General features: G+C 43.2%; 2 protein-coding genes across 2 annotated transcripts in view; one reads left to right on the forward strand and one right to left on the reverse strand.

The window, feature by feature from the left end:
* LOC117448278 (sphingosine kinase 1-like) overlaps nt 1-8,594 on the forward strand; it is a 40,969-nt gene extending 32,375 nt beyond the window's left edge. The window contains exon 5 of the mRNA XM_034085496.1: nt 5,556-8,594. Coding sequence (XP_033941387.1) covers nt 5,556-6,396 — 841 coding nt within the window. The 3' untranslated portion in view covers nt 6,397-8,594. The remainder of the gene's footprint in view (nt 1-5,555) is intronic.
* A 3,303-nt stretch (nt 8,595-11,897) lies between these two features.
* ube2o (ubiquitin-conjugating enzyme E2O) overlaps nt 11,898-27,556 on the reverse strand; it is a 35,761-nt gene continuing 20,102 nt past the window's right edge. Inside the window, exons 12-23 of the mRNA XM_034083554.2 lie at nt 27,216-27,370; nt 26,780-26,892; nt 26,106-26,234; nt 25,453-25,542; nt 25,045-25,369; nt 18,148-18,509; nt 17,861-18,041; nt 17,505-17,641; nt 15,888-16,091; nt 14,936-14,993; nt 13,139-13,928; nt 11,898-12,774 (exon numbers count right to left, since the gene is read on the reverse strand). Coding sequence (XP_033939445.1) covers nt 12,747-12,774; nt 13,139-13,928; nt 14,936-14,993; nt 15,888-16,091; nt 17,505-17,641; nt 17,861-18,041; nt 18,148-18,509; nt 25,045-25,369; nt 25,453-25,542; nt 26,106-26,234; nt 26,780-26,892; nt 27,216-27,370 — 2,572 coding nt within the window. The 3' untranslated portion in view covers nt 11,898-12,746. The remainder of the gene's footprint in view (nt 12,775-13,138; nt 13,929-14,935; nt 14,994-15,887; nt 16,092-17,504; nt 17,642-17,860; nt 18,042-18,147; nt 18,510-25,044; nt 25,370-25,452; nt 25,543-26,105; nt 26,235-26,779; nt 26,893-27,215; nt 27,371-27,556) is intronic.

The following is a 27,556-nucleotide window of genomic DNA, read 5'->3' on the forward strand; positions in this document are numbered from 1 at the left end:
GTGACCTCTAGTAGACCTGCAGCTGATGATCGCAGAGTTCTGGCGGGTGTGTAGTTCATTAGAGAGTCAGCCATGTAGCTGGGTCCTTGTCCATTCAGAGCTTTGTATGTGAGGAGAAGCACCTTCAAATCAATTCTGAAGGTTACAGGAAGCCAGTGGAGAGTAGCCCTCCTTCCTTTTGGTATTCGTTAGTAGTCTAGCTGCAGAGTTTTGAATGAGCTGGAGTCTTTGTACATTCTCAAACTGCACCACTTAGAACTAACTAAACAATGCAGAGATTATTTTTATATAATTGTATTCAATAACCGTAAGAAATGAAACAGTATGAAGTGATTTGTAAATAGGAATACAGATTTGACTTAATGTTTTCAGAAATATATTTTTCTCCCAGTTTGTCATGGGACTTATTTTCACCCTCTCAAAGAACCGGAACCGAAAATAACCGGAATCGAAAAGCAGAACCGGAATCGTTAAAATACAAACGATACCCATCCCTTTGTGTGATGCAGTAAAATGTTACCGCTCACTTACGTTAGCGGTGTCGTAAAAACCGTGGGAAAATGTAAAAAAATACGATGACGAAGAAGAAGATTCCAGTGGCCCCAATTTTTGTCAATTCTGGACAAGTGAAAAATGTATTCGGACAAGTACATTGCCAAACTCACTTGTCCATGGACAAGTACTCTCTAAAAACTTTTTCTCACACTGAGATGGTGCACAGTGTCTGTGTGTACAACATAACACTATGTATTTCTGCTGTTGTGCAAAAGGCTGCAGACCTGGAAAGTTTCCACCAATAATTAAAGGTGGGGTATGTAATGTATTTCAGAAACACTTTTTGTTATATTCCATGGAATGCTCTTAACATCCCGATAGCAATGAATATATTAAATACTTTGACAATAAATACATAAAAAAATGTAATCTGTGGAAGCCGTAGCGCTGTAAAAAGCACGACCAATCATCTGAGCTGGCCCGGCTAAAATAACTGGATGGCCTACCTGCCTGTCAGCCTTCCATCTGTGCACAAACTTATCTCGTGCCCTCATTGGTCATGTGCGCGTTTGTGTGTGTTGGAGGAGGGGCTCTGTGAGGAAGTGGCAGATTTGTTCCGTTTGTGTATTTTCAAATTCTAACGCACTCGAGCTGGTTTCTCCAAAATGACCTACCCCACCTTTAAATGATAAAAACAAATGACATGAGGTTTATAAATTAATTTCAAAAGCATTTTTACCGATTACATTAGATAATTACAAAGGACATTTGTTGAATCTACTCAGGGAGCTTAGTTTGATCTTTAGCATCTGCTGGCTGTTTCTTTTTCCTGTCCAGTCCAACATGGCTTCAAAGGCGGTTCAGAAAACCTTCACGTGTATTTGAAAAAATTAATTGTTTAAATCAGATCTTTCTTTAAAGAACGCTGCACAGTAATATAATTGATGTACACCGTGTAACAGCAGGAACAGCGACTGCCACAACAAATACCTCCAAACACAATTACTGTGTGAAGATATAATACTTTATTTAATTAGATGTAGTGTTTTCTATAGATATGGTATCCGTTGTATAACTCCTCACCTCAGAGACACACACACATGCCTGCCTTCTGGTGCTTTTCAAATGCACTCATCTCATATTCATTATTAATGATTTGCTCATTTGAGGGATTGTCTGGAGTTTAATCAGCCAGAACAAAGAACACAGAGGAGAAGCTGAAGGACACAAAGAAAAGAAAGGAGGAGAAAACCAAATAACAATAAGGACAACAGATCAGGTGGAGAGACTCCTGCTTAGCCTCAAAATCATCCTTCTTCACCCTTTCAGCATAACCTGTACAACAGACCCGTAGTAGTATATTAAACATTTGTACGTAATGTATTTATGCATTTCGGTAAAAAGTCAACTGAAAAAAGAAAGGTTTAATAGTCTTGTTTAACATCACTCTATCTACCTTTTTTTCCAGCTAAATAGATAGTCCTGTTTTCTTTAGTCTGTTTTAAATACCCTGCCCTTTCTCCTCCGAAGTCACCTGGTGTTGCGTGGGGAATTGAAAAACCTCACAAAGCGCTCTGAGGCTCTTCCTTTTTAAGCTGCTCCTGCTGTGTGTAGGTCACTTTGGGCTTTATCTTGCCCTTTTACTTTTTTATTTATTTTGTCATCTGTCATTTTGTATCTCAGTGTATTTGGGGGCTTGCGCTCAGTGTCCAGTGACCTTTATGTAATCCTTTGTGCTGCAGTGTTTTACATTCTCAGTGGGATTTCTGACTAGGTAAATGAAATAAAGTCACAGTAAACCTTACACTGAGGGGTCTGTCTTCACCAAAAGAGCCACATTCAGTCATGCCTTCATCCGCCATCAGCTTCTCATCAAACAATGGTCCTCACGCCGGAGCGCCAGCAACAATGAGGGGAAGGGACCAGCAGACTCTGTATTGTTTTCTCCTCTCACACTCCGGGTGCATCCAGAAACTCTCTCTCTCTCTCTCTCTCTCTCTCTCACTCTCCCCCTGCTGCGACTCTACCCAGAGAGTATCTGGTTATTATTCCCCGCTGAATGAAGGGTTCACTGAGGCTGCGCGGATCAAACGAGTGACCGCTAGAACCTGAATCTGGTTTTATGCAATGCAGAGAACAGGTTAGCTGAGCGAGGGTTTAATGTGTTTCTGTACACAAACATAATGAGCAGGAGCTGGAACATCATCCCAGCGCTGACCGTCTCTGAAGGTGTGACACCTCGATGTGAGGCACGTTCTCCCTCCTCTGTTGGATCACAGATACTACATCAACTTCTCAGAGTACATGTGGAGGAAATATAAGACGGTTATTCAAACTCCCCATTCATTAGGAACACAGAGACAATGCACAAAGGATCTTGTATAAAACAAGGAGAGAGAACCTGAGAGGGAAGTTGATTATGAAATATAACACAAAAAGAGCACACACACACACACACACACACACACACACATAAATCACAATTAATAGAGCTGCAGAAGGGTAGATGAGACTATTTGTATAATTCAAGAAGATGAATATGGAGATATCTGCAGAGAACTCCACTGAGACATCCACCTTCACTGTAATAGGCGTGTGTGTGTGTGTGTGTGTGTGTGTGTGTGTGTGTGTGTGTGTGTGTGTGTGTGTGTGTGTGTGTGTGTGTGTGTGTGTGTGTGTGTGTGTGTGTGCGTGTGCGTGTGCGTGCGTGCGAGCGTGTTATCCTGACCTTCCACCCCTGTCTCCACTCTCCCAGATGGGGCTGTTCTTTGTTGTCTGACGGCCTATCAGCTGGTTCTGTCCCACTTCCAGTATTTGTCCCTGAGCATCGTGCTTTATTGACCCCCGCCCGACCCCTCAACTCACCCCACCCCTCTCCCTCCTCATCTACCTCCTCTTTCCTCCGTGTTATTACAATACCACAGCAAGGTCACAGTTACCCCACTTTGGTATATCACTCCTGTTATAGCTCACTCCTCAAAACACGCACCAGCCTCGACCCACAAAATACTAAGGCCACGTTTACACGGAGACGAAAACAAACCTTAGTCGATATCAAAAAAGTCTTCTGTCCACACGGAATCGGCTCAAGAAACTTGTCCGTCCACACGAGACCGCTCGACCCGCTGGAGACGCTGTAGTACATATGCAGGGCCTGTAAGTGGCGCTGTACTTCCGCCACAAAATACACCAAAAGCAGCGAAGAAGACCCCCCCAAGCATGGTGCTTGTTTATTCTCCACGGTGGATTTAGCAACATGTAGTTCATGTAGTTCTCCATGTCCACTTGTTGCCGATGGTTGTGTTAGAGGAGCTGTAGATTTTGCACTAACATCTGTAGCATGGTCGGTACTGCGTCTGGAGCACGAAAGCAACCCTATGATCCGCCATTGTTGTTGGCAAAACACATCAGCAATGACGCGGGTGACGTGGGGGTGAGCAGCAGAGGTGGGGAGAGGCGGGGCTATGGCGTCATCGTTATCAGGAAATTATCGTATAGGATGTACACACAGAGCCGTTTGGCCCCCCAGAGCGTTCCGTCCACAGATCTACCCACCTTGGGAGCCGTTATCGTTTGAGGGCTCCATTTCCGCGGTTCCGTTACGGCCTCGTGTGGACGAACCATACAATAGAGCAGTGGTTCCCAACCTGGGGGAGGCCAAATATAATATTTAGACTTTTATTTTTTTTACTTTTTTTTTACTTTTTTAAAACTCAATACATGATTGTCGCTAAAAGCCTTGTCTCTACATTACAATAAAATATTTAAAAAAATGTATCAAGTAATTTGAATACAAATTCAAGTTAGTAGCTAATAAAGGCATAAAAAGACAGAAATGTATAATTCTTTATTTAATAGAAATGTTTCTTCTGCCCGTAAAGTGTCCAAACCAGGCTTGTCTGGATAAGCGCATTTTTAAAACATAGTCATTGTCCATGCCGGTTCAGTTGGATTATTTGTCACAGTTGCTCCGATCAGATCGGTCTCCTCCATTTTGTAGATTATTTACGACTTTTGAATCCACATAACCACATTGGCAAAATCCGGCTTACTTTGAGCATGTGTTTTAAACAGTTTAATCCCTTTGTGAATTGTTTCCACTTCCATTGTTTTCCGTCCTTTAATTTCTTCATACAGCAGGAATCCAAATGAATTAATCCTGAGTCCAATAACCATCAAAGTCACTCCAATAGTGCTCCTTAATTACGCTTTCATCCTCCTTTAACAAAATACTTCACATTCATCCAGTTTGTGACAGTAGGTGTAGCATTTTTTAGACTTTTAAACTTTAATTACCGCTGTTGCGGGGGAGAAACTTCCAACAGGAGTCATTTGGGGGGGCTCTTGGGAAAAAAGGTTGGGAACCCCTGCGATAGAGAACTGTAGCGGATACAACCCGTTTCGTCTCCGTGTAAACGTGGCCTAAGTGCACCCGTTGTTATTTTGGTGTCTGCATCTTATTTTTGCAGCTCGATTCTTACTGACTCCTTCTAGAGGACTGCTGCATGGCTGAAATAATACATGAAGACATAGTTTATTCACAAACACGCTTATGTGTGAATCTGCTTTCATTTGTATTCTATCATTCTGCATTAAATGGGATTTGAAGTTTCAAAGGACAAAACTAGTTATTTTATTTATGTATAATATCCTGCTTTATATTTTGTTACTGTAAACAACGTGTATATTTTCTACTTTTTTAATGCTATTTTATTTCTATTTGAGATGTTTACATTTTGGACTGCTTATTTCTAGTCTTTTAATTTCTCTAATGTAAATACCTTGTCTTTTTAGGCTGCTGCAACGCAAATATTTCCCAAATTTGGATCAATAAAGTAATTCTTATCTTATCTTATGTAACCATAGGCTAGGGAAAGTATGACCATTATAATTTTTTTCTTACATTTTTTCTTAACAATAACATCGCCTGTAAAATATACAGATATATATATATATATATATGTAAATCATATCAAACCTCCAGTCCTTGTAGTTCAGATGTGACCTAAAGGAGATGTTTCCAGCTCTTCCTAACTCTCCCCCCCTCCCCCCCCTTGCAGAGCCCCCCCGGTGTTCAGCGAGGAGCTCCTGCTCAGCTGTGGCTTCCTGCTGTGTCAGCGCCTGGTGACCCGCATGGACCTGGTCTCCGTCCACCTGTCCTCCAGCCCCCGCCTCTTCTCCTTCCTCTCTCTGGCCTGGGGCTTCGTGGCGGACGTGGACATCGAAAGCGAGAAGTACCGCCACGCGGGAGCCGCTCGCTTCACCATCGGCACGCTGGTGCGGCTGGCCTCTCTGCGCGTCTACAGAGGCACGCTCTCCTATCTGCCGGTCGCCGAGGACGACGGGGAGGAGGACAACCCACCTCTGCACCACCAGGCACCCCCCTCCAGAGACCTGCCCTGCCAGAACTCCTTCCACAACTCCTGCCACTCCAACAACTCCCTGAAGGTGAGGAAGGCAGAGAGCACACCTTCTCGCAGCACCACCAAAGCCCCCAGCGGCCCCCTCGACTCCCTGCTGCTGCCCCTGGACCAGCCGTTGCCCGGCGACTGGGTGGTTGTGCCGGAAGAGGATTTTGTCCTGGTACTGGCCATGTACCAGTCCAACCTGGCGGAGGACCTGCTGGCATCACCGGACTCCACCCCTGACGACGGCTTCATCCACCTGTTCTACGTGACCGGGGGGATATCCCGCGCCGCGCTGCTGAAGCTCTTCCTGGCGATGGAGAAGGGGTTACATCTGGCCAGCAGCTGTCAACATCTGGTGCACGCTAAGGTGCGGGCGCTCAGGCTGGAGCCGTCCTCCCCCAAAGGGGTGATCACCGTGGACGGAGAGGTGGTGGAGTACGGGCCGCTGCAGGCGGAGGTGCACCGAGGGCTGGCCAGACTGATCACTGGATAAACAGACTTCAAGACTCGGTCCAATAAACATATTTGAGGGTTTTTGATTCAGAAATGTCCAGGTACGGGAGCAAAGCAATGTAAGACACGTTCACTGTTAACCGCAACGTTATCTGCCTCATCGGTACAGAGAAGAGGCTTCAGTAGGAAGTGAACCTGTTGGGTATGTTTGGTGCTGATTTATCCCGTTCATGTGAATAACTGGCTTCCTATGACCTGACTGGCAGTGACTTATGAAATTACCAAATAGTTGAAGGTGGGCTCCAAAGAAAGTTATTACACTGAGGAAAAAAGACCTGGAGCTGAATTGTAAACATGTTCAGAGGCTCCTGGACGGCTGGTTGATGTTTCAGTGCCTCTGTGCTCCTCCGCTGCATCCTCTACCCACAGGCTGTCCGTGTGGCAGATGTATTAACCATCACCAAGGTGTCCTTACCATTGAGCTTTAAGTCACGTAGAGGAGACGATGCCTCAGACTTCGGCCTACGGGGTAGCTAAGTCAGATTTTAAAATGTGTTTTTAATTGTAATCCAAATCTCTTCTGAGGTTTGTTTCATTCATTGGACAAAAAAAAGACGTGAACACAATGAAATCAGTTTGAATCAAAGATAAATGAACTCTGAGTGGCCTTAAACAGGGAGGGGGGAAGCTGGTGAAAACAGCATGATGGCGAGTGTATGGAGAGGGGAGAGAGAAGAGGGGAGGGGGAGATATCAACTTGTTAAATGCTGCATGAGGTAGACGAGTTATGTTGCAGACACAGCACCGTTATTCTTCATCCTCACCACAGGAAATCATTTGGGAGCTTTAGCAAAGTGTCCTGATGCTCAGAGAGAGAGAGAGGAGTGGGTTTCACCTTGAGGCCAACGCACAGGGACAGTAACTGTACATTAGGAAATAAGGGGAGGGGGATTTCAACATTAACACCACAGCTTGTTATTTCAGTTATGCATATGTTTTATTTAATCAGCATGCCACATGTATGTTTGACAGTGTAAAGAATTGACTTGTTAAAGACCAAAAATATTGTATTTAAAATGATTATTATTTTTACATGATTTTTGCACAATGTTAGTTTTGAAGCCTTTATGGGACATGGAGGTCCATTTTCTGTTATTTTGTCTAAATTATGTTTACTCGAGTTCAGCAGACGAGCTGGAAGCACATACGATGGAAACCGTACTTGAAGACGCACCTTCCCAATTAGCTTTTGCTGTTTTATGGAGAAAATGTGATCTGTAGCACCAAAACCTGAGGTCTGGCTACTGACTGTTAAAGTGGACAGAGTGTTGATCCATCACAAACCTTTATTTGCATGGTACCCCTTCAAATGAAGCAAGTATGCCGACGTGTAAGTTCAACCAAAGAGAGAAAGATGACATGAAATGTAGTGGCCTTAAGATGTAAAATCATCCTAAATTAATAATAAATAATCCTTATTAATACAAACAAATGATTGGGTTGAACAAAGTAAAATCATCTTAACTTTGTGTAGGAAAAATAATATGTGTTCGCATTTTGTTTGGGATCCACAGATGTAAGGAAAAATACATATATTTGTTTTACCACAGTGCTACTGACCCCAAACACTTGAATACATGTTATGTTCTATGCAGAGCTGGGTGTCTGTGATGCAGTGATCCTCTGTCTGTGTGCCTTGATGTGCTGCCCCCTGCTGGCCTCAACATGCTGGTGCATCCTTTAGGAAATAAACTCATTTTCCCAACTTCAGTTAAAAATAAATCCGATTGGGAAAGTTAAGGTAGTCAAACATTTGCACTTATATCTGAAAAAAGGTGTAATTTTGGCACATTTTGACTCAAACTGTTATTATTATGGTGACACCTCTTCCTTCACTTCAGTTTCTCACGAGGAAGAAACTGGAGCGACAGAATGATCCAGTTTCTCTCTAGGTCAGAAAATATAAATGAGTTGAATCAGACGGATATGTTACAGATGAAGGAGCTGATGTTCATTTTGTAGAAGAGAGACATTAACTCCGTCTGATGGTTGCTCTTATCGTGTTTACCTGCTGCTTATTAACTGTTGTCTTTGTTTGTGGTGAAGGGAGGAACTCCTTTTATTTTTCTGGCACACTGAATATTGAAATGATTGATTCTTTATTCTCGAGAGATCTATTTTTCCATTTGACAAATGTCTGTATTTTTTTCTACTATAAAATCAAACATTCTGCTTGAGTGTTTCGGATTGGAAAATAAATCATGAAAAATGAACAGTCTGATTTGTTTCTTGAACAGATTGTTTTAAAAAGGCAGTTTCCTGAATTACTGTGCACTGTTAGTAGCTCAAACATGAGAACGGTTTGTATTGGAGTCTATTTTCAGCTGTGGATTAATACACATTTAGGGACATTAGTGTTTAATACAAGGCTTAGTTGAATACTGGATTCTGATTGGTCAATTCGGACATTTCAGAATCAACGTTATTGCCAGGAAAGTTTACACATAGGAATTTGCTTTGGTGTCTGGTGGTGCGAACATAAACAATCTATGAAAATAAGTTGTAATGGTAGGTAAAGAAAATAAAAAAAAAAGTATTTTTAAGAAACTATTCGGCATAAAAAATACTATAGAAAAGTATTTACACCAAATTTTTATTTAAATATATAAAAGAATGTTAAAAGCTAAAAAAACAAAAACACTTGGTGCAATGAATATATGGCAAACATAATTCACAGAGGTTATTAATACTCGATAACACACCGCAGCTAAACTCAATATTGACCGTTGCTAAGGAGGATCAAGGGAGAAGGAAAAAGGTTGAATGGAGAGAAACTCCTTCTGAACGGAAGTTTGGTATTTTAGCTTTTTCAAACCATTTTCATGAACAAAAACCTATTTAACACGTAGTGTGTAGGAAAGGGAAAACCCCAAAAGCAGAAGAGGGCCTTGTTCGTTCTTAAAATGATTGTTGTCGTTTAGTGTTATTTCTTAAAGTAATACCGTTTATATCACTAACTCACCCCGTTACCTTGCATTTACCAAAATAAAGTTCACTGTGTTCAAACAAGAACGTTTGTCCCTCCAAGTTAACACTGGGTGAGTCATTTATCAAGAAAGATATTTTAAGTACGAAGTATTCTTATATAGAGAAAACCTACGTGCTTTCTGCAGGCGATAGAACAGCCGACATGGATCCAAATAAATATAAGCCAGAATCTTCCTACGGTTCTGCTTGCAAAGTTTAATACATCACTATACAGTTGTCTTAACGCAACAAAAGTATACCATTACAAAATGAAATCATAAGTACAATACACGCTCAGCATTTTGTACATGTATGCCCCAAGCATCCACGTGACTGTTAGAACTCAGGTTTGTGTTAAATATATATATTTCAATATAGTCATGACATCTGTACAGAGGGAATCAGGCTACAAATCATAACTTTATTCGTTCTTTTTTTAATATTTCAATAACAGGCCACTGTGGAAATGTAGACATCGTACAGTCAAGTCTTGTGTAGTCCGTTCAGAAGGCTTAAAGCAACATGTTACATGCTTTGGCTGTAAAACAAACTCCTCGCAGTAATAATAATAATAATGGTTTCAATTTGAATAATATACACACATACACATACAATTGTACATCATGTGCTTGATATCCTGCCAGATTTGTGTTGCTTAGCGGTCTAGCGAGATAGCTTCACATTTTCTGCAACTTATGACACATGAAGGAGTAATGTCAGCCGTGCTCCAAACTCTTTCTGAAAACACAAGGGGGCATTTTACAAACAGCAGCAAAGGGGGAGGGCAGGATGGCAAGTAAGCAAACAAGGCTACATGCCACGGCTTGGAGCAACACCTCCTGGAGCATTAAAGGCAACATAATACAAATAATAATAAAATCATTTATTCAATTCCAAGGAAGAGGACTAATGTCAGAGGCCTGGTCGCCACATCAGATACAGGAATGCCAGTTTTAAGAGTCAGGGTGTATACACAAACAAAGTCAAAGCAAACTACCCTCATTCATGACCTTTATTTCACTCGGCTCATGGTTTTAATCCTCTCCCATCACTCAGAGCTTCACAACGTGCTCTCATTCAGAACCACTCTTCAAGTTCAAGTAAAACACAGCCAGCGCTCTCCTGTGTACAGATCATAGCAAGCACAAGGGGTTTGTCTGAGCTGTATTAGCATATGTATATCAATGAGCATCATAATATATTGACAGAAAAAAAAAGAGCATTACGTTAGAGGTGGGATGCAGCTATTTCAAAAGCAAAATGTCAGCAAAGGCTTCTCTGATCATTCCCAGGAAGCACGGTTGGACCCAAAGGTTTCACTTTCTTTCAGTTTCAGCGCAATCGGTGGCAAAGCAAGAGTTTCATGCAACTTGGTAAATAAAACCATGATTTAGTTTATTCAATTAACAGATAGATAAATACAAGATCTCGTCTGTGTGCTGTTATTTGTGTAATTTTCTCTCACCATTCACCTTCATGGGATAAGATGCTCAAGCCAGGGTAAACACGGAATGATGGGGAGAAAATAAATAAAGCAAAACAGGATAATATAATCAAAGCTTCAGCATCATACTTACTGTAGTTTGTAATCTGATGTTATTTAACTCTGCACGTGCAATTTGGAGAGGAAAAATCAGGATACAGCTATGACCGGAGTGCTCTAGCAGCACTATCAGGAAGCGGGGTCTGAGTGGTTGTTGGAGTGTGTCTCGGCCTGTGTGTGTGTGTGTGTGTGTGTGTGTGTGTGTGTGTGTGTGTGTGTGTGTGTGTGTGTGTGTGTGTGTGTGTGTGTGTGTGTGTGTGTGTGTGTGTGTTTGTTCATGTTTAAAGCGTGACACAAGCAGCTCTGTACAATGATCTGAAATTATTAACAACAATTCAAGTAAGGCAACATGTTGAAATGAGATGAACGGAATGGATTTTGTATGTTTGACTTCTATTTCATCTTGAAATGGTGGCATTTGCATGTGATGTGGAGCATTGTGGGTAAAGCTTGGCTGTGAAACTGTAACACTGAAAGCGTCTGTGTGTAAAACGAATTAAAAAACATCAAAAGCACAGGTTGCGTTTTGGTGAGGGAACACGTTTTGCTAAATCCTACGGAAAGTGAAAGGAGCTTTTGAATGTAGTGTTAAGCTTCGAGCACACACACCTCCACGCAGAGCTGACTGTCGTCCCGGGCCTGGCTGGCTGACACACACACACACACACACACACACACACACACACACACACACACACACACACACACACACACACACACACACACACACACACACACACACACACACACACACACACACACACACACACACACACACACACACACACACACACACACACACACACACACACACACACACACACACACACACACACACACACACACACACACACACACACACACACACACACACACACACACACACACACACACACACACACACACACACACACACACACACACACACACACACACACACACACACACACACACACACACACACACACACACACACACACACACACACACACACACACACACACACACACACACACACACACGGCCTGACCCCGGAGGTGATCCGTATGTAAACTTTGTCACTCGGTGTTTGTGGCGTGGTTCAGTGCGGGTGCTTGGCGTAGGAAAATACCAGCGAGTTCACTAAAGTGGAAGAAGTGGTGAAGCTGTTGTGGTTGGCAGTTTTACTGACATTCAGTATGCTCTACTTGAATAGTGTGTTAGTGTGTGTGTGTGTGTGTGTGTGTGTGTGTGTGTGTGTGTGTGTGTGTGTGTGTGTGTGTGTGTGTGTGTGTGTGTGTGTGTGTGTGTGTGTGTGTGTGCGTGTGGACAGAGAGCATTTGGCAGAAAGCGTACAACCAGTGATTTCTATTTAAAAAGAGTCCTCCTGGTCAGTGTGTTTACACGGCGTCTCCTCTCCCAGACCAGACTGTCCGTTGGGTGTTGTAGTGCAGGACGGTGCAGAGAGGACATCGGTAGTGCTACAGAAAGACCCCAGGAGGCGCTGGGTCTTCAGTTTTTCAGCCATCTTTGATCTTGTCCAAAATGCAGCAATGATAACAAGTCTGCTTAACATTTTTCAGGCTGATAGAGAGTGGTTAACAAATCCCCACACATGTGGCGGATGCTGCTGGGGGCTGGGTGGAAGAGAGTCCATGGCACTGATTCTCCATCTCACTCAGTTCTTTATGCGTCCAAATCAGCTCCACTAAAGTCCTGCTGAGGCCAAAAGAGAAACTTTGACCTCTGGTGAAAGCTTGTTGTTTACCTGCGTCCAGATGAGGGTTCCTGTGACGGGCAGCTCCAACAGGTTTGTGCAACTGGGTGAGGCCCACTGCTCTTTATCCATCACACTCATCTGAAGAGTCACTGAAGGAGAACAAAGACATTATCAAGTCGGGTCAGAACCTGAACCGGTGCACTCTCCTCACCATCAGGTGCTGCTCTCCTGCAGTCATGATCCAGAGGGATTATTGGGGGGAAATAGGGCAGAACATTGTGGAGTTTGGGGCAGCAGAAGCAGGACAGACGAGGAAAAACGAGGACATGGACGTGGGCAGTGCTGGGGGCACAGCTCTGGACAGGGGTACAGGACATTGAAAACAGTAGCCCCCCTGCAGACAAACACGGATCCTCCTCTACGGCTGGAGGCGGATGAAAAGGTAGAAGAGAAGGAGGAAAAGAGCAGGGAACAGTGCAGAGGTTTGTCGGGGGACGGCGAGGAGGCACTTACTTGTCCTCAGTGTGCTGGGGGACGGCGGCGGCGACCAGCGCGGTGCGGTACTGCAGCAGCACCCCCCGCACGCTCTTCACAAAGCCCTTGGAGAGCGGGAAGAGCGGGAAGCCGAGGTCCGGGTACCCGCCGCCCTCCGGGAGGAAACTCCTGTAGCTCTTTCTTCGTTTCTTTGGTCGGACCACCGGCTGGCTTCCCACGGAGCCTGTCCCTCCTGCGCTGGCCGGGGCGGGCTCTGACGACGGGCCGCAGACCACCGAGCCCGACCTGGTCTCCCCGCCGGCAGAGGAGACCGCCTGCTGGCTGTCGCAGTCTGAGTTCTGGCTCAGCTCCTGCTGAGAGGCGGCTGTGGTGGAGGGGCTCAGCCCTGAGTCCTCCAGCTCCTCCTCTATAATACTGGTCACTCCTTTTCCTGCGACCCCCTCCTCCCCAGGCTTACTGGGACTGCTGTGGGCCACCACTACGGGCCCCTGCTCGTCCAGAGGCTCCACTGATGAGCGTCGGTGGGCTCTGGAGGCCATGTGCGCCGCCTGCCCCCGCTCGGCGCCTTCGTGCAGCTCCAGCCACGCCTCCAGCCGGTAGACGAGCCGCCAGCCGTTGGAGGCGAAGTGCTCCTGGATCTCCTGCTTGAAGACCTCCACCGGGTGCTGCAGCAGCTGCGTCATCGTCTGCACCATCTTGATCAGGGCCATCTCGTTGTAGCAGCGGCTGTTCTCGTATCCTTCCTGAAGGCCTCGGTCGCTGTCGAAGCCTGCCTCGTTATAGTACGGCTCGTTGACCAGGATAAGGCCTGAAAAATACAAGAGACGGCAAACAGCACAAGGAGGTTCAGAGGATATTTCACTGTGTGGTGAAGGACTTTTTCACTTAAATCTGGAGAGAAGATGATAAATACACATTTCAGCTGGTCTTAGTTAAAAAAAGAAGTACCCCTAAAGTATACATAATGCGATAAATCACTTATTTGATACCCTAATGCAATACCCACCATGTGAAAGAAAGCATTTGGTTGCACAAAATACCGCGAGCAAACCTTACCTATCCAAAAAAAATTCAGACAAAAACATTTTTAATTCATAAAATATTTATATATATTGCACTTCAGCACAGTGCATACTTGATGGCCATTAGCTGCTAGGGAACTAGACCAATCCTGTGTCACATTAAATTGAAGTACGCTAGTGATGATTGGCTGTAAGCAAAACCACACTAAAGTGCCCATCTGGGTACAAAAAGGGAAGTTTAAACTCTTATTGCTACTGGGTTGGTTAATAAAGTTATTCAGTATCAACACCCAGTCCTGTTGAATCCTAGATACAGATTTGGCTTGACAAAAAGTAGTGAATTTCTGGACTCAGTTTGTCAGGCAGGCTGTATTGAAAGGTAGGTAGTTGTGTGTGTGTGTGTGTAGTTGTGTGTGTGTGTGTGTGTGTGTGTGTGTGTGTGTGTGTGTGTGTGTGTGTGTGTGTGTGTGTGTGTGTGTGTGTGTGTGTGTGTGTGTGTGTGTGTGTGTGTGTGTGTGTGTGTGTGTGTGTGTGTGTGTGTGTGTGTGTGTGTGTGTGTGTGTGTGTGTGTGTGTGTGTGTGTGTGTGTGTGTGTGTGTGTGTGTGTGTGTGTGTGTGTGTGTGTGTGTGTGTGTGTGTGTGTGTGTGTGTGTGTGTGTGTGTGTGTGTGTGTGTGTGTGTGTGTGTGTGTGTGTGTGTGTGTGTGTGTGTGTGTGTGTGTGTGTGTGTGTGTGTGTGTGTGTGTGTGTGTGTGTGTGTGTGTGTGTGTGTGTGTGTGTGTGTGTACTCTTACCTTGTATAGAGATGAGGACTTGCAGCAGGCTGGACTTGCTGGTCCATCTCTCAGTGCCCTGTGGATCATCACAAACATTGATAATCATTAATCCCATTAACAATTTCTATTCAAATGTAATATATCACTTAATGTTCATTTTAGTCTATGAAATAATGGATATTTTTCATCATTTAAAGGTGGGGTAGGTAAGTTTCAGAAACCGGTTCGAGATACACTTTTTGTTATATTCCATAGAATGCTCTTAACATCCCGATAGCAATGAATATCTGAAGTGCTTTGACAAAAAAATCCATAAAAAAATGTCATCTGTGGAAGCCGTAGCGCTGTAAGATCAATCATTTTAGCCGGGCCGGCTAAACGGATTGGATTGCCGCCCTGTCTGTCAGCCTTCCATCTCGTGCACGCACAAATGTATCTCGTGCGCTCATTGGGCTTGCCCTCATTGGGCGTGCATTGCAGCAGTACTTCAATGACTCGCCAGCAACAGGCGGCCACTTTCACGTCTGCTGACGTCATGACTCATGTGCACGTCGTTCATGTGTGTTGGAGGAGGTGCTCTGTAAGGAAGTCTGAAGGAAGGGGCGGATTCTTTTCGGCTGTGTACTTTCAAATTGTAGTGCACTCGAGCCGGTTTCTGAAACATACCTACCCCACATTTAAAAGGGATTTTGAAAAGCCTTGAAATATGTTGTTTTGTCTTAACTTATCGATTTATTGCCCAATCATTTAACCACAATCTGCACTACATTTAGTAACTATATCTGCAATTTTGACACAAAGCTTTCCAAATGCAGCTATGCATTTTTAATCAAGTCTGGTTAGAAAGAGACTTCGTGTGTTACTTTAATTATGGTACACACAGACCTGTAAACCTGCAGGTTGTCTCTACATTTAAGGGATAAGAAGAACTGATAGATGTTTATACGTGACCCAGCAGAGCAGCACTCACCTTTCCGATCCAGGTTCCCAGCAGGCTGACGCACACCTTGCCGTTGTCGTAGAGGTTGGGGTTGAGGCGGCCGCTGCACTGCGACAGGTAGCGAAACAGAGGCGGCACAGAGGGGTAGATGTTGGGCAGCTGGATGTCAAACACGAACAGACCGTCCTCGTAGGGCGTCCGAGTCGGACCTTTGATCAGAGCCGAGAACAGGTCCTGTGTGGAAGAAGGGAAAGAACATAAAGATTTATGATGTATGCAGTCAGTATTTCTGAGCGAGAATATGATGTGACAAGAGCAAAGGAGAGACAGCTTCTACCTCGAGGTTAATCATGTTTTAAAGGTCCCATGTCATGGCCATTTCCACTGATCATAATTCCATTGTTGAGGTCTACTAGAATAGATTTATATTGTGCAATTTTCCAAACTCACATTGGTTTCTCACAGCATCTCTGTAAACTACGTGTATTCACTGAATTTCACTCTCTGCCTTTAACGGCTCGTTGTAGCTCCAATAGCTCCGGCCCCCACCCTCCCTGTGAGCACAGTGTGCTCCGATTGGTCGGGACGTTGTGAATCGCGCTAAGCTCCGTGGAGGTGTTGTTTAATTGTTTAGCGATACACAGCGAAACACAGCCAAACTCATCCTGAGCACACACAAAGTCACAGCCGAAGTAAAAACAATAAGTGTGGCTTGATATTGAGTAAGAAAAAGGTTGAGAAACGCTGTGAGAATGGGTCTGCAGAGAGAATTTCGCCGCGATCCCAACTGTCTGTTATCAGCCTGCAGCCAGGGAGGAGAGATCAGCAGAGCTGCCAGTGTGTGTGAGGAAGTCCGTGGATTGGTCAATTTGGACCAATCAGCGGGGGCTTAACGCAACGGCTCTGCGGATTGGTCCATTTGGTTCCGGGTACCGCATGACGTTAAGCCGTACCCGGAAGAAACATTGGACAATGACGTATCAGTGACGAATCTCCAACGAGGCGTTTTGGGGAGGTCTTTTCTGTGTTAGAGTTTTACTCGCTACAGGGTGTACTTTGAGGGTTTTGACTCTGCAGACCGTTTACATGCATACAAATCTTCATAACACAGAAGGGGACGGGTAATAACTGGCATGACATGGGCCCTTTAAATTAAATCAATACTCTTTTATCCATAAACCCCTTCTGCTATGTAAACACAGAGGGTCCTACTACGTTTCTTTGGTCCTACATTCTGGTGTTGTTCTTTTTAAGTCCTCTCAAAAGTTGCATAACTTATAATATATGATTTTACTAATGTTGTGGAATAATCTTCAGGATTCATTTCTAAGCGTGTGGTCACAGCTGTATCTGTAGAGAATTCTGCATCAGAAATGTTAGTTTGTGAACACAAGTATTCATTTTGGCTCTGCTTTTCAACTCAAAACAGTAAATGTGAGTATCTGCATCGTCGTAGATTTTAAAGATTCAATGTAGATTGTTCTCAGGTTCTCAAAGCATGATATACACTCACAGGCTATGAAAGTATTTCTGGACATCATTTTACAAGCTTAACATCTTTTTGTAACATCGTTTGTAATATTTGCAACTATAAAGTGAATTGTGGATAGACAAATGTAGTAACTGTTATTGCTGCTTTGAACCCACCATGCGATCTTCAAATGTTTTGACCATGATGCCGTCTGGCAGGGACGTTGCGAGCAGAGCCATTTCCTTCCTCACTGTGCTGAAGAACTTCTTTGCCTCCGCTGGCTGAAACTCCATTTTATAAAACGATTGTGTGTCTGATAAGATGAACAGAGAGAGAGCAGACATACGATGATTAAATATAAACACAGAAAGAAATAGAAACGAAGGAATACAACTTGTGTGTTCAGGGATGCTAAAGGATGCGTGTGTGTGTGTGTGTGTGTGTGTGTGTGTGTGTGTGTGTGTGTGTGTGTGTGTGTGTGTGTGTGTGTGTGTGTGTCTCAGTTTGACAAAACCCTCTCTACATGTCTCACCTGGGGCCCACTCCAGCACAGAGAACACCTCCCCCCTGGCGCTGGTGAAGGTGACGCCGGGCTTCCCTCCGCTCTGCTGGCACAGTACCGGGGTGTCACTGAGAAATTCGCTGGGCCACTCCCCTCCTCCCACCGGGGTCTGAGGGTCCTGCTGAGGTTTCTCTTCTCCCGCTCGCTCTACCTGAACAGACACACATCGGCACATGAGACACAATAATGATGCACTTTTTACCACTTACACATCCATTTGGACTGCACTGGCAGTGTTGTAGATGTATTGAGCTAACCTCTGTCGCTGCTCCTGCGCCCCCTGCCTCCACCACAGCCTCCATCTTCTCCTCCTCCACGATGGCGACGTTGTCCAGTGTCTTTCTCAGGTTCTCCTGCAGTTTCTTGATGTCGTCCAGGAAACGTTTCTCCTTGGTCGGCTTCTCTGGTACGGTGGGCGTCACTGAGCTCGCTACGCTGGTGGTGGAGGCGGGTTCAGCGGAAGTCGGGGAGGTGGGAGACCCTCCGGTCCAGAGCTGCTCCACAGTCATGTTCTTCAGGCTCTCCAGGATCTTCAGCGCCTCCTTCAGCTCCCTGAAGCCCCGAGAGGAACCCTCTTTACCGGGCTTCTCCGCTCCGTTCACTGCTCCTGGAATGGTTCCTAGGCAGGGAGAAATAACACGTTTATTACATTCTGATATTTGATATATACTTTATTCTGAGCATAATTCAGGGTTCATACACTTTTCATACAATGATTTTCAATGACTTTTCCATGATTTCTCCATGACCTTTACCTAATTTTCCATGACCAAACAAAAATTACCACTGAAAATGGTTTATTTGAACATGGAACAGGAAAATAAGGTCTGCATATGAAACATGTTGTTCCTATCTAAAATAAATCAAATAGTAGGCTTAATAGCTTCTACACGCTAAAGCAACTGTAGTCAGGGATGCAAACTCATCAGGTATGAAAAAGGTGACAAGGATCCGAGCCCCCCGACCCCACGGAATATCGGCTTTAAAATGAGGAATAACAGATGATGTTAGCAGTCAGAACAACTAAAGCAGCAGGTAATAATAACAGAAACGCCAAAGAGTCACATCTAATAGAAATATATAAAAGCATTTATTTTAATTGTGTAGCAGTCAGTCTATCATTCTGGCAGCACTGTTGAGCATTTTGAAAATGTATTTTCATGCCTCTGTGCAAGGCTTAGTCCTTCTATCTTTATAGCCACTGGTGTAACTAAGTTCATAAACTCAAGTACTATACGGGGGGACAGTTTTGAGATACTTGTACTTTATTAAGTATTTCAATGTTTTGCTACTTTGTACTTCTACTCCACTACAGTTCAGAGGTACATGGTGTACTTCTACTCACTACAGTTCAGCGGTACATGGTGTACTTCGACTCCACTACAGTTCAGAGGTACATGGTGTACTTCTACTCACTACAGTTCAGAGGTACATGGTGTACTTCGACTCCACTACAGTTCAGAGGTACATGGTGTACTTCTACTCACTGCAGTTCAGAGGTACATGGTGTACTTCGACTCCACTACAGTTCAGAGGTACATGGTGTACTTCTACTCACTACAGTTCAGAGGTACATGGTGTACTTCGACTCCACTACAGTTCATTGTTTTATCGTGCTTTTATCGAGTCAATTCTGTCTTTTTCACTAATGTCATGGTTTGGTAACCTGACTTTAAAGAGCAGAAACTCTCTGAGTCAGATCATAAAGTGGTCCAGCAGACTGATTGGTGAGCCACAGCTAAACCTGGAGACCCTGTACCTCAGGCAGTTACAGCGGTTATCCAGCTCCATATTAGACGATGACTCCCACCCTCTGCACTCAGAATTCAAGCTTCTTCCTTCGGGCCGGAGGTTACTTGTCCCAAGGAGTAGAACGAAGCGGTATAAAAACAGTTTTATCCCAGCAGCTATTGCACAAATCAACACATCATAGGAGCGTCAAACAGATGCCTATTTATTTAATTGTGAATTTTGAATGTCCATGTTTGTACTAGTGTTTTCCTTCTTAAAATGTTTTTTAAATATTTTGAGATTTGTTTGAGCAGGGTATACTTGTACTTTTACTAGTCCTTTATTAGAGATGTGTCTGTTGTTTGCATTTGTTTTTAGTGTCAGGATGGAACCCTTGTCTTTTTCTCTGCAAACAGAATCTACCTACAGGTACAAATAAATAACCTGAACCTGAAGGTACATGGTGTACTTCGACTCCACTACAGTTCAGAGGTACATGGTGTACTTCGACTCCACTACAGTTCAGAGGTACATGGTGTACTTCGACTCCACTACAGTTCAGAGGTACATGGTGTACTTCGACTCCACTACAGTTCAGAGGTACATGGTGTACTTCGACTCCACTACAGTTCAGAGGTACATGGTGTACTTCGACTCCACTACAGTTCAGAGGTACATGGTGTACTTCGACTCCACTACAGTTCAGAGGTACATGGTGTACTTCGACTCCACTACAGTTCAGAGGTACATGGTGTACTTCGACTCCACTACAGTTCAGAGGTACATGGTGTACTTCGACTCCACTACAGTTCAGAGGTACATGGTGTACTTCGACTCCACTACAGTTCAGAGGTACATGGTGTACTTCGACTCCACTACAGTTCAGAGGTACATGGTGTACTTCGACTCCACTACAGTTCAGAGGTACATGGTGTACTTCTACTCCACTACAGTTCAGAGGTACATGGTGTACTTCTACTCCACTACAGTTCAGAGGTACATGGTGTACTTCTACTCCACTACAGTTCAGAGGTACATGGTGTACTTCTACTCACTACAGTTCAGAGGTACATGGTGTACTTCTACTCACTACAGTTCAGAGGTACATGGTGTACTTCTACTCACTACAGTTCAGAGGTACATGGTGTACTTCGACTCCACTACAGTTCAGAGGTACATGGTGTACTTCTACTCACTACAGTTCAGAGGTACATGGTGTACTTCTACTCACTACAGTTCAGAGGTACATGGTGTACTTCGACTCCACTACAGTTCAGAGGTACATGGTGTACTTCGACTCCACTACAGTTCAGAGGTACATGGTGTACTTCGACTCCACTACAGTTCAGAGGTACATGGTGTACTTCGACTCCACTACAGTTCAGAGGTACATGGTGTACTTCGACTCCACTACAGTTCAGAGGTACATGGTGTACTTCTACTCCACTACAGTTCAGAGGTACATGGTGTACTTCTACTCACTACAGTTCAGAGGTACATGGTGTACTTCTACTCACTACAGTTCAGAGGTACATGGTGTACTTCTACTCACTACAGTTCAGAGGTACATGGTGTACTTCGACTCCACTACAGTTCAGAGGTACATGGTGTACTTCTACTCACTACAGTTCAGAGGTACATGGTGTACTTCTACTCACTACAGTTCAGAGGTACATGGTGTACTTCGACTCCACTACAGTTCAGAGGTACATGGTGTACTTCGACTCCACTACAGTTCAGAGGTACATGGTGTACTTCGACTCCACTACAGTTCAGAGGTACATGGTGTACTTCGACTCCACTACAGTTCAGAGGTACATGGTGTACTTCGACTCCACTACAGTTCAGAGGTACATGGTGTACTTCTACTCCACTACATGTATTTAATAGCTTTAGTTACTTCACAAATCTTGATGAATGATGTGAAATCTAATCAAGTGTTAAATCAGACTTTAGTTCCACCTGGAGTAAATCCACAAGCTACCCTGCAGAATACAAAGTCATTCAAACTAGCTGCACCTTCAACAGCTTTGAGAACACTTTCATGATCAATCATTATAAAACATATCGTATATATTATTCTGAAATGGACCAATCTGCACAATGACTGCTTTTACTGTCGCTACTTTCACTATATTTTGATGAGAATACTTTTCTACTTTTACTTGAGGAACATTTTGAATGCAGGACTTTTACTGAAACAGGGTATTCCTACACTCTGGTACTTCTACTTTTAATCAATTACAAGATCTGATTACTTCTACTTTTACTCAAGTACAAGATCTGAGTACTTCTACTTTTACTAAAATACAAGATCCGAGTACTTCTACTTTTATTAAGTACAAGATCTGAGTAGCCTACTTCTACTAAAGTACACGATCTGAGTACTTCTACTTTTAATCAAGTACAAGATCTATACTTATACCATCTCTGTTTATAGCCTATGAAAAAAACTATTAGAAAATGAAGGCTAAAGGCAACGTTGGCAGATAGTGACAATGTATGCTAGCTAGCTAGTGTTAGAAATTAAAATCAATGTTGATATGGCGTAATTTGAATTAAATACACTATTTAATTTAAATTAGTTTTATTCTGAAAAACCTGAAGTTCACCAACTATTAACTTAATACTTTTATTCTGAAAATGCTTCACTTCTGGTTAGCATTAGCATGTGGCGAAATGCTGCATTTTCAAACCATGAATCAACGGTGAAATTACATGTGATGTTGTACACTGAGCACACTGGGTTTAGCACTCATCTATTGCCGCTGAATAACGTTTATTAGGGAATATTTAATTAACCACAGACACCAGAATGATGTAACAGAAAAAGGCAAGAATTGCATTGGACCCGCCCCCCGACGACGCCGGCCAATAGGAGAAGACCTCAGATGACAACAGGAAGAGCAAGCCAAGGATTGACCTCTTCTATCTGCTGACCTGGACTGACCGGTCGGATGAGGAGAGCGCCTCCACTCGCACATTTCATTTTGTACACCACCGCATCTTTTGTGTAATTAAATGCTGTTAACTTTTATAAGCTTCCCTTGACTCTTTTCAGTCTCTCCTGCCTTCAGGGTTCTAGAATACACTAACACTAGCTCAACGATTCCTTAAATGATATTGCGACAGAAAAACGTTTCAGTTCACATCACGCTCTGCTCTGAACACCTGAACGGCCCGTTCTAACAGCTGTTCACCAGCGGAGGAGTCTGTGCCACAGTGACTCCGCACAGTTAACGAACACACCGTAGATAATGTAGCTGACCCTCATCCCGGAGCAGCAGAGTTCAGCCGGCCCGACAGGCAGGAAGACTCGAGCACACAGCTCGCGCTTCATATATTAAAAAATAACACCATCCGCGTCATGATGGCACATAACAGCTCTCAACCGCAGATTATTTCAGCGATTAGATTAAATGTAAATTATATTTGACGCAACTTTAGTTACATTTCCATGACTTTTCCAAAACTTTGGGAAAAATATTGTTTTCCATAACTTTTCCAGTGCCTGGAATTTGCATTTTCAATTTCGATGACTTTTCCAGGTTTTCAATGACCGTACGAACCCTGGTAATTAGAGTTGGGAACAAATGGTTGTAGAATGGTTATACGTCGAAGCATCACATTTAGTTTGAATCTCAATTTCGTTTCTGGTAATCAAGTTATTTGTTGTTTTAGATTCAAGACAACAATGGATGTCCATGGCAAAGAGAAAGAGGCTTTATCAGGTCAGGATAGACAGGAAATACTTGTTGGTAGGATCAACTTAATGGCTTTGATTTGGGGGGGGGGGGGTTTATGATTAAAAAAAAAAAACTAAACCTAGAAACATTTAATCATCAAATTAAGTTTCCAAATTGACATTGCGTTACATGGGAACCATATTTTTAGAAAACCAGATGGGTTTGCTTAGGTTGATGATTACTTTTTTTATTCATTTATTTAACAGGGACAGTGCACATTAATTAACATTTCTGTAAATGTGCCAGAGTTAGCCAAGAGGCTATTTTTCATCTGTAGTCCGAGAACAGATTTTAAAAGTCAACCGAAAACACATTTCATTTTAAACAAGTAAATACAATACATTTAAAACATGGAACACACATTACTGGAATACTTAAATATATTATTGTGTTCTGACATGGAATCTGCAATGTCTAGGTGTTCATTTCCTGAGTTTTTGAAATGTAGCAATATCCATTTATCATTTTACTGTAAAAATGTATTCTTTGTGGTTTGAAATTAAATGCTAATCAATTGTTTTGTATAAAAAATGTGTGCCTAAAGATATACATTTAACTTTTTTTAGAGTAGCTATCAGCTGAATGCCGACACAAGATTCAAGGAGGATAATTAATGGTTTGCACTGTGGAGTCAACAGTATTCCCTTCAAGGTCCCATGTCATGGCCATTTCTACTGATCATAATTCCATTGTTGAGGTATACTAAAATAGATTTATATTGTTCAATGTTCCAAAATCACATTGGTTTCTCACACAGCATCTCTGTAAAGTATGTGTATTCACTCTGTCCTAAACGGCTTGTTGGAGCTCCTGCCCCCCCCTGTGAGCCCACTGGCCGTCTGCGAGACAGCGAAACCCAGCCCGAACACACACACACACCCGCAGCCTGGATGGTAGTTTGTGTGTGTGCTGAGGCTGAGTTCCGCGGTGTCTCGCCGACCCAACACCAGTGAGCCAGCTCACAGTGTCCCGCTCCTTGCAGCAGCGAGCCTCGCAACGTCCCGCCAAGTGTGTGTGTGTGAGGAAGTCCGCGGATTGGTCCAAACGTAACGGCTCCGCGGACATTATGTTACTATACCCAAGAAGTAAACAATGGAAAAAGATAAATCTCCAACGAGGCGTTCTGGGGCAGCATAGACAGGTCAGTGTTTCCTCTACCATTGTCTTGGAGGGGGGCTGCGCCCCGCCAAAGGAGCCCCGCATGAAATTCAAGGTGTTAAAAAAAAAAAATTATAATCTTTTTTTTTTTTAATATATATATAGCACCAAATTGCAACTAATCTATATCTACTGTCACTTTTCACATTGATCATGCGCTCTTTTATTAAATAAACTAAACGCTTTCATTTTAAGCTTAGTGTTTTTGACCCTAAGAAACACTGATGCATTAATCAATAACAATAATCCACAGCTCCTCTCTCTGCTCCAGAGGATTTAAAAAATATATCCCAATGCCACCCCCAAAGCAGTAAACCTAGGGGAAACATTGCAGGTCTTTTCTGTGTTAGAGTTGTACTCGCTACAGGGTGTACTTTGAGGGTTTGTGATTCTGCAGACCGTTTACATGCATAAAGACCTTCATAACACACAAGGGGACGGGTAATAAGCAGAAAAGCATGACATGGGACGTTTAGCACAAACAATATTATAAATATTTTTTTTAAATAGTCTGCCCACCTCCAGCAGAAGCAGGGCTCGCAGCAGCTACAGATGCCTCCCCCTCCTCTCCAGTGGCCCCTTTAGAGGGGCTGGTGACCACAGCTTTGCCTCCCTCTAGAGGGGGGATGATGAACATTGAGGAGCCGGTGGGGGTGGGGGTAGGGGTCACTGTGTCGGTGGCGTCTGTGTTGTGGATGTGGCTGTCGTCCTCCGTGGTGAGGCCGTTGTCCGTCTCCCAGCTGTCGCTCTCGTCCTCCCACTCCTCAGTAGACAGCACGCTGCTCGTCTCCTCCACCGAGTCGTAATCCGTCTCCTCGATCTCAGACTCCACATTGTAGAGGTGCTGCGTGTTGTGATTGTTAGGAGACATTTGTTAGCAACATTTCTAGAATAAAACATTATATTTGACTAAAGATAAACATTAACCTGTGGCAGGACGATGGTCATGGAGTTATCCGCCCACACCACCTCCACCTTGCTGCTCACATCCACCCGGGACACCTGGCCCACCGACGTCTGAGGGGAGGGTTATAAAGAGAAACGAGCATTATCAGCAAACCCCAACACGTTATACACATGAAAACAAGGCTACTGGATATTTTATTGTGTGTTGTACAGATTGTAAAGCCCTTCAAAAAGGTAGATTGCTTTTATCTTTCATAGACACTCTGGATATTATGCCTAACAGATCAGATGACTGAGTCCTTTTGGTTCATATTATTCTTATTGTAAGAATATTTTTGCTTACAATTTTTCCTTATTATTATTTATTTATTTAGAATTCTTTTTTTTTGTATGCCTAATTTAGTTTCTTACCTGAGGTCGAGGCGGGATGGGAAGGGGATGTTTAAAATAGAAAACTGAAAGTGAGCATTATGTTTCAGTCCCTTTCTTATTCTATTATTGTATATTTTGTACTTTTAATGCTCAATAAAATATATATATATAATAGAAGAAAAAAAGGTAGATTGCAGTGTTTATAACTCCATAATAATAATAATAATAATAATAATACTACAATTGACATTTTTGATTCCCTTTGACGTAACATATGGTTACATGTCCAGCCCTTTTCTCACCTCATTCTCACAGTCGTTGTTTCCGTTCTCTGAGTTCCATATTCTGATGACGATGTCTGTGGTGCGGAAATGGAAATCTGGATGATCTGTGATGTCGTACACGCTGACATCCTCCTCCATACCAAAAACCTGGAAGAAAAACAAAAATGTTCTGGATTATTTGATGTATACGACAGCATCAAGTTGAATTGACACGTATAGCAACACAAGAAGATCTAATGACGGTATACGAAGGAGTGTAGTGAGGTTGGTTAAAACATACAGCTTTTCATACCTGCGTAAAAACACCTCACCCCTAAATGATCATTTGTTTATCAATTACTGACCCCGTGTTACCTGAAACTGTTTTTCAATGCCTTCGCTGCGTTTGTTCAGCCAGAATTCTTTGTTAAATCCCAAAATGGAGAACATTCTTGTTGAATTAAAAATAAATGGGGGTCGCATTTCACAACAGCAAAGCAATGTGGTAGAGTTTGTTAACTGATGTTGTTATAATGTTTTGCTACTTTTAGAACTAAATATAGTTGTAACTATATCAATTCATTGGGATTGTTCTTCCAGGGTGATTCATTGATGTATAATTGGTCATTTTTAGTCATTCTTAAAAGGCCCCCTTTCCTCCCTCTATAACACTGTCAATCTCTCTGTAAATCTCTGTTGTTTCCCTGACTGACCTCCACATCGTCGCTGCTGGAGTTGAGTTTGATCCACTTGACGACACATGTTCTGCCTTTGTGATCACCGGACTGGATCACACCGTACACCCCCGGGTCCTGGAGGGCTTGGGCTGAGAGAGCACACATTTAGAGATACAACAAAAGGCCTTAAAAAAGGTAAAGATTTACAACAGAAATGTTTTTATGAAAGGAAATGACCACTTCAGATAACAGCCTTATCATAAACTATATATATATATATTAGTCCATTTCAAACACACATTGTCTTGGCATAGTTGAAATGACCTAGATGCTTTAGGTACTAGGTGACCTATATAATAAATCTCATGGCGGTCCAAAGGGACAGAATTCTGACACAGTCTTCACTGGTCTGAATGAGGAAAATAGAACAAAGTAAAACAACCAAATTCTCCATTAAGCTGATTTTCCTTACGTCTTTTGTCGACTACGAAGTCCCCGGGACAAAACTCGTGGCTGTCGAGGTGCTGGATGGGGATGAGCTCGTTTGATCTGATCCTTTTCTCCAAGCGCCCGTCCTTCCACATCACATCAGACGTGGTCTTTGTTGATACAACTTCCACTGCAACCCTGTTCACACACATAAAGGGAACACAAAGTATTATATCTCTCCCTTGACTTTTATCCTCTAGAATAGAGGTTCTATCATGCGTTACCTACGTTTACTTATCACAAAGGAAAATGAATGTACATTAAGATATTTCTGGTAATATTCTGGCCCATTTCCCATTCTGTCCTCTTTTCGTATTATTTATC

The sequence above is a fragment of the Pseudochaenichthys georgianus genome, chromosome 1 (assembly GCF_902827115.2).
Source record: "Pseudochaenichthys georgianus chromosome 1, fPseGeo1.2, whole genome shotgun sequence".
In the NCBI taxonomy this organism is placed as follows: domain Eukaryota; kingdom Metazoa; phylum Chordata; class Actinopteri; order Perciformes; family Channichthyidae; genus Pseudochaenichthys; species Pseudochaenichthys georgianus.